The sequence below is a fragment of the Sphaeroforma arctica genome (genome assembly GCF_001186125.1).
Source record: "Sphaeroforma arctica JP610 unplaced genomic scaffold supercont1.512, whole genome shotgun sequence".
Classification (NCBI taxonomy): Eukaryota; class Ichthyosporea; order Ichthyophonida; genus Sphaeroforma; species Sphaeroforma arctica.
Window position 1 is genome coordinate 19,201 of NW_014040046.1, and position 7,585 is coordinate 26,785.

Below are 7,585 nucleotides of genomic sequence, written 5' to 3' on the forward strand. Positions count from 1 at the left end.
CCAAGGTCTACACACCACCTGTGCTGTGCGTCGGTGCGCTGTCGTGGACAGGGCTATGGCTGGCGGTGAGTGTTCCGTGGGTGGGGTTGCTTGGGCCCGCGTATTCGTGACGATGAATGCTTGTGAACGGCGACCAGTGATGTGTGGTGTGGCTGTCTTCTTGGTCTGTGTGTGTGGTGTGGCTGTCTTGCTGGTATGTGTGTGCGGTGTGGCTGTCTTGCTAATTTGTGTGTGTGGTGTGGCTGTCCTTTTGCTCTGTGTGTGTGGAATCTGTGGATGTATTGGCGACCGCGACTGTGGTGTGGGATGCACTGAAGCCTGATGAAGCAGATGAGACAGAAGAGAGCGTTTAGTCTTAATCTGCCGTAGTATCTATCGCGTAATGACCTGCACATTCAGATGATTGAGTATATCTGTAGGGTTTGACGCGACAGGCAATCGGGAGGTTGGCACTGGTGCGGTTTACAGTACGTCTATGAGCACGCAGACTACAACCCAGCCATTGGGGACAGGACACCTAGGAATAGTCCCGATTTAGCATAAGTTGATACGTAGCCTACAGATTACGGGTCGATGTGCATAGCACCAACCATAGGGGTTTACTTGGGGAAACGAGCACACACCAGCTGCCGTCGAGCAGCAAACATACACTGAGCCCATCCGGCAGAAGTTATGGACTTCTGTACTCCAGACTAATTGCCACTACTTATGTTTACACACTGTCACCATGTATGGTGTCGTATTACATTCAAAGTGAGCGTTAGAATACCACTCACATTTGTCCACCCGACCATTGTTTTCGTTGCGGGATCCATATACGGCATATCGACGTATCTATCCAGTGGATCACACTCCGGGTCGTTATCTGTGACTGACGAAGCAAGAGAATGTGTTGTTTGGTATGTATGATTAAACTAACGCAGGTCATACTGATCGTACACGTACATACACGTACATATTGTAGTTCTAACCTTCTGGTGTAACGTTGGATGAACCCAGCTGCGGCAGCGGCAGCGACTGTGACTGTGACTGTGACTGCGACAGTGACGGCGGTCTGCGATCCACTTGAGCCTAATAATGTGGATGAAACAGAGGAGAGGGGTTTTAGTTTGCCGTATAATCGGGCATATATCCAAATGCTTATGCTCAAAACAGTGAAGCAGGGCATGGAATCCTGTACGCAAGTCCAATTGCCACTGCTCATGGTCATGATATAAAGCGGACACTTTGTATACACACTGTTCGTGGCTTTTTAATGTGAGCGTTAGAATACTACTCACATTTGTCCACCCGATCATTGTTTTCGTTGCGGGATCCATATAGGGCATATCGACGTATCTATCCAGTGGATCACACTCCGGGTCATTATCTGTGACTGACGAAGCGAGAGAATGTGTTATTTGGTATGTATGATAACACTAACGCAGGTCATACTGATCATACACGTACATACACGTATATATTGTAGTTCTAACCTTCTGGTGTAACGTTGGATGAACCCAGCTGCGACAGCGACAGTGACTGTGACAGCGACAGTGACTGCGACGACGGTCTGCGATCCACTTGAGCCTAATGATGTGGATGAATTAAAGGAGAGGGGGTTTAGTCTGCCGTATAATCGGGTATATATACAAATGCTTATGCTCAGAACAATGAAACAGGGCATGGAACCCTGTACGCAAGTCCAATTACCACTGCTTATGATCATGATATAGAGCGGACACACTTTGTATACACACTGTTCGTGGGCGAGTGCAGGCTGTGCATGGTCTAGCTTTTTAATGTGAGCGTTAGAATACCACTCACATTTGTCCACCCGACCATTGTTTTCGTTGCAGGATCCATATACGGCATATCGACGTATCTGTCCAGTGGATCACACTCCGGGTCCTTATCTGTGACTGGCGAAGCAAGAGAATGTGTTATTTGGTGCGTATGTTACAACTATCGCAGGTTATACAGATCATACACGTACGTGTTACAGTTCTAACCTTCTGTAGCCTGTGGTTCACTTTTCTGCTGGCGGGTGGTGTGCATGTTTGTTCGCGTTGTCCTCGGAGTATCACCAAACGAATCAGTCTGTGGCGATCCTGTAGCCTGTGGTTCACTTTTCTGCTGGCGGGCTGTGTGCGTGTATTGTGTTGTCCTCTGTTGTTCCTCTTGCTCGACCATTTGCTGGATTTCTTGAGGTGTCTGGTTCGTGATCAGACCCGCGAGTGAATACACATCCGAACCTACCAGCCCTACACTCAAGGGTGTTTCCCTGGATTCCTCTTCACCGAATGCGGCATCAATGTATGTCATTTTCTGCACGATGAAGTGGCGCATGAGACATTGAGGAGAAGCTACAAGGACTCCAGTTTATAATCGATACAGTTTGAACCTGAGTACATATGTCCCAGACCCCTACATGATTACAACATGATCACACACTCCGCACACTCAATGACGACTATTAACCGTACCACTCTTTGAGCTCTTTTCACCCTCATCTCAACACTATCATCAATTAAAAGTTTGAAGATTGAGACATTCTTTTCTTGACCAATCCGCCAGATGCGAGCTTCTGCTTGCATCTCAACCGCTAGAAAAAAACAGCCGGGATTGACTCAAAGTGAGAAGCGTCGGTAGACACTGTATGTACGACGACAAATCGAAATGGCGGGCTACACAGGGCGGATACTAGGGATGCAATCGGAGCAATGCGCGGGGGCCCCTCGAGAGTGTTGTTTGCATGAGAATTATAAATTCAAGAGTTGAAAAAAGCCAGGGGACGAAACATTAGTTCAATTGCATAAACCTGGATTCCACCACGGATCCACAATGATCGCTTTTGTAGCATGCTGCAGATTGATTCCCACATTGGCTGCCATCAACGACATGAGGCATACCGACACACTCATATCATCGCGGAAATTCTTCAGTTTGGCTTCTCGGTCTGATACCAAATGCAAAATATGAGAGTGCCGTTTAATTTGAAAAACATACTTAATATACCAGGGCAGTTTTCACGTATAGTGCAGAAGATTTTCAAGCAATGGCACCGGCTTGCGTACAGCGGCGACATATTCATATCAATCAGTACTCGAGCACGGGGAAAATATCTGATCTATCTCTTCTTACCTTCTATCGTCATTTCACCGTGGTACATCACATATTTGATTTCCTCTTCGTTAAGCACTTCCCCTAGTACCTCCTTAAAGTACGCTACAAAACTGCAAAAGACTACTATCTTCTCCGTAGGTTTTCTTTCGGCCATCTCCTTCAATATCCACTTTGTTTTTGTGGATCGAACGATTTTGCCGCGGACATCTCTTAATGACCATGCGTCAAAGATCTTCCTAGCCTTCTCTCGCTCCTTCTTTAATAAAGACTTTGACTCGGGATATCTGCGAAATCAAATACTTAATATCAACACGAGCTAACACTGATGCGGCCTTTTGGTTTTTTATTTGTACTCGTTGGGTGAAAGGCGCAGAAGGCATTAGCTTTGAAAAATTAATTAAAGGAAATGCTCAGCTGCATATGTATTTACCTTGTTGCGAAATTGTTTGTGCCAGTGGCAGCGCTATCGCAAACCGGGCACCTAATGGGGGTCGAATGTAAGTACATAGTATCATTTCCAGTTGTTTAGGTTGTCACATTTCGGTGGATCTCGATGTATTAAACCGAGCATCCAAAAAGTTTGAATGCATAGTATAAAACGAACATACTCGTCGTCCTCGGCAAATTTTAGACAGCATTCTTTGCAGAGTTCATGCGTTAAAAGTTGACATGCTTCCACAGGGTTCGTTTCTTTCTTTTTGCAATCGGGCCCATCACAAGTACTCACTATTGTAGGGACAAATCATGTTTAAACTCATTGAGGAAAGTATTGTGGAAAACATGATACACAAAAACTTTCGACTGAATATAATGCTGATTGATTAATATATTCTAACCCAACAAGATATTGTACACAATTAGTATCAAACTGAATACTCAGATTATATATTGTCAAGGCAACGGTTCGAGAGAGTACAAGGTCACCGAAGACGTCAAAATTCCGTGTCTTGCTACTAGATTGACGAATATTACCTTTAAAAGTAACAAGCGATGGGTGGATGCACAATTGTCTGAGCCGTGTCAGCATTGCGAACATGCATGCAGCTGACTTTGGTAACGATCCCCGCTTGATAATACTTGCGACTTCTTCGTTGCAATGTTTGTGATAAGTGCGCTGAAGTTCACTTTCATCTGTAGAAAACTATTTCGTCACATAAATACGTCTGATTTTAGTTTGACCATGTAAATAGTATACTTTTATCTTCGCAGCAATACAGGCTTGCAGTGGAGTGCAGCAAAACAAACACAGGGTACTCGCCGTATAGCTTCTTACCTTTAAATTGACGTGCTCAACCTTTTTTTCAGACATAACTATCAATGGCTGACCCTCTGCGTTTTTGTCGAGCGGTGTGCGTCGCAGGCCAAACATAGATGCTACAAGCTTCAAACGTTTCGTCGCTTCTAGAGACAAACATCGATCATCGCCATAATCTAGATGTTTGAACCATTGGACCCACGGACTCTTTCCAGGTTTAACTGCCATACCAATTTTAAATTTGTTTTCTTCGAATTGCGTAACGCGAAGCAAAGACAACAGGTCCTCCGGTTTATTCTGTAAACCAATTTCAATGCTTGAGTAAAGTCGGATCGTGATCGAGATTAAGATTGATTGAAAAAGAATATCACGATTGAGACATCACAACTAGATCACACGCCGAAGAAACTGAATTGGCGAATAAAAAAAAAGACTAGCAAATGTAACGACAATTCAACATCCACATACATTGATAGGTGTCCCGCTGACACACCACCGAAAAGCACATTTTTGAGACAATTTGATGATCGACTTGAACTTCTTTGTTTCGCTATTTCTGACGACCTGTGCTCATTCGCGGTAATATCAAGTCAATATGTTATTATGCAAAAAAAACTGAAGCATTAGAACTGTGACTTTTTCGAACATAAATCATGATAGTCGTTGATAGCTTACATGCGCCTCGTCCAATATGATTCGGTCCCATTTTGGAACTCTCCATAATGCGGAATGCGGTTCGCCTTCCCGCAAATTTTCGTTTCTCTGGGGATATAAATTTGTATAACATACGATGAGCTCCAAGAAGATTACATGTATAACTTGTTGATGTACTATCGTTCACGGAAAACTGCACATTGTTCACGCAATTCGACACGTAACCGAAACGAAAACATTCTCAACACTTACAGCCTTCAGTTTTACTTCACTGACAACAATATCGTAAGTGGTGATCACAACGTATTTGTATTCCGAATTTTGATGTAAGTGTAGGTCCCTGTTCGTCCCATGGTATTTGATGGCTTTCAATTTCTGGTTGTGTGCCAATCTTGACAATTGTTTTATGCTAGTTACCCATATATCCATCATAGACAAGGGTACCACTATCAGTGTTCGATTTTCGGGGCGGGCTAGTAGCAATCCGATGATCTGTTGTGTTTTACCTATATGATATGTAGGCGAAGGAAGACAGAGCATTAAAGCAAATTTTCAAAATGAGGTCGAAATCAAGGACTAAAAATTGATTTAGCTAAAAGTTCTCAATCTAGAAATACAGCACTTGGCCGTTGGCGTACCCATTCCCATCTCGTCAGCTAGAAGCCCTCCATCATATTGCTCTTCCATCTCACACATCCACTTCACACCAACTTCCTGATGAGGGTATAAGCTGATGCCCTTCAAACAGTCATACTTTGTGTAAATGTTTTCTGCCTCTGCGGCGATCGAGTCCTTGCGGTTGAAAGCCTCTAAGTATCAACAATGGTATTTATTCAGTACTAGAAATGATACATCGGCATTTCAAATTTAAGTGGAACGGAAGATACACAACAAATGCTTACCTAAGATGTCGTCGATCTTTTCATAATTTTCTGTCGCTACCATATCCATTGAACGGTTATGCTGTGAATTCCGCGCTGCCCTAGAGCACTCTACATGCTTAGGGGTGACCATATCGACACAATGTCTGATTAATTTACACTTTTGCGTAGTGTGCAATTGTATTATTCAATATACATTTAGTTTAGCCAGCAGCACACAGAGTTTCGAAACATAAGGCTGTACATTTAATATATGTGGAAATGGGCGTACAACTACTACAACATTGTCAATTCTAAAAGTTGTCCAGTACTCTCGCTCTCGCTATGTCACTTTGAGTTAGAGTCTTTCACTTTGAGAGTCTTATTAAGTCTTTTGCCCTTTTGGCTTTCAACTTGATTCAAGTTTCATCTTTGAGCCGGTCTTTCTCCAGGATTCTCAATTCTCCTCTCCCACTCTCACATCTGACTTCTCAGTCCCAGAGATCAGAGTCAAGTATGTATTTCCCTTTTTTTTAGCCTCTCAATATTGATTAATAATAAAATGAGTAGTTTATAAGTAGATACTAAAATATTTGAGTATGTCCTGCGCAGTGCGCAGTGCCCACTGACCACTCGGCACTCACTGCTATTTTTTTTATTATGCTTTATTTTTTGTTTCTATTTGTTTTTAAAAAAGACAAGAAAAAATAGCGTTCCGGACTTTGGCAAAATATTAAAAATAAATACTGCATTGTAATGAGTAAATACATATTGATTTGTATTTTTTTATTTTTTTATTTCTATTTTTAATAACAAATACTTTTTATAACAATAAACAACGACGACTACATACGACGCTCTTTTCTGAAAAAAGGTTACTTTGAGAAGAGTTCTTTTTTAAACACCAAACAAAAAACAAAATAGAAAATAAAAGAAGTGCTCACACTACTCGGAGAGTGAGATAGATTCTACTCACCGCCATCATTTGCCTGTTAAAGATAAAATAGCACTTATGATATGTGGTTGAAATATGAGTACACAGATCTAATAAATTTGACTCTACTATCCTAGTCCTAAGTCTAAATACAGTACCTATTTTATCTTTTCATCTATAGCATATTACGCCGTAGGCTTCTAGAAAAGGGGCTTTAAAAAACCAAAAACAAACAGACCTGTTTATTGTTTATTCGTTTTCAAAAAAAGAACCCTTGAAAAAAATGTCACCACATTCACCTCGAACCACGGCCCCAGTGCTTAGGATTTAGGAATACGACAACTCGCGACTATGAGTCGTGGACACGTGATATTTAGACCTTTTTTGAAATCCTTCTCGAGTCTCGACTACCGAGTTGTTGGTTTGTTTGTGTTGTTTTATATTTTCCACATTCACCCACAGAAGGATCAGGGTTACGACCTCCACTTGTGTCGGAAATGAACGAGGATAAAACTTTGGGTTTAGTGAACTATCGAAATTAGTCCATATTTACATTTAGTATTCGTGCATACAGGGACTGTACAAGGAAAAGTAGGGAAACCGCGTATAATGTGTAACTCTAATTTTGATCTATATTAATTTTAACGCTATGAAAATCGAAGCTCGTGCTGCTTCCAGACTACTCACTAACAATAGAAGATAGTTTTTTCTTCTACCACACAAAACTCAAATAATGAGAATAGCCAGACTCTCTGGGCGCAACGTATACTTATATAT

General features: G+C 42.0%; 1 protein-coding gene across 1 annotated transcript in view; it reads right to left on the reverse strand.

Annotated features, from left to right (window-relative positions):
• Positions 1–6,092, reverse strand: part of SARC_06863 (hypothetical protein) — a gene marked incomplete at its 3' end in the record, with an annotated part of 14,849 nt that extends 8,757 nt beyond the window's left edge. The window contains exons 1-15 of the mRNA XM_014299211.1: positions 5,917–6,092; positions 5,653–5,823; positions 5,267–5,520; positions 5,036–5,122; positions 4,829–4,924; positions 4,379–4,657; positions 4,078–4,246; positions 3,714–3,831; positions 3,536–3,586; positions 3,124–3,389; positions 2,801–2,938; positions 2,466–2,584; positions 1,992–2,307; positions 1,807–1,901; positions 16–318 (exon numbers count right to left, since the gene is read on the reverse strand). Of these exons, the coding sequence (XP_014154686.1) occupies positions 16–318; positions 1,807–1,901; positions 1,992–2,307; positions 2,466–2,584; positions 2,801–2,938; positions 3,124–3,389; positions 3,536–3,586; positions 3,714–3,831; positions 4,078–4,246; positions 4,379–4,657; positions 4,829–4,924; positions 5,036–5,122; positions 5,267–5,520; positions 5,653–5,823; positions 5,917–6,028 (2,574 nt within the window). The 5' untranslated portion in view covers positions 6,029–6,092. The remainder of the gene's footprint in view (positions 1–15; positions 319–1,806; positions 1,902–1,991; positions 2,308–2,465; positions 2,585–2,800; positions 2,939–3,123; positions 3,390–3,535; positions 3,587–3,713; positions 3,832–4,077; positions 4,247–4,378; positions 4,658–4,828; positions 4,925–5,035; positions 5,123–5,266; positions 5,521–5,652; positions 5,824–5,916) is intronic.
• Between the last annotated feature and the right edge of the window lie 1,493 nt (positions 6,093–7,585).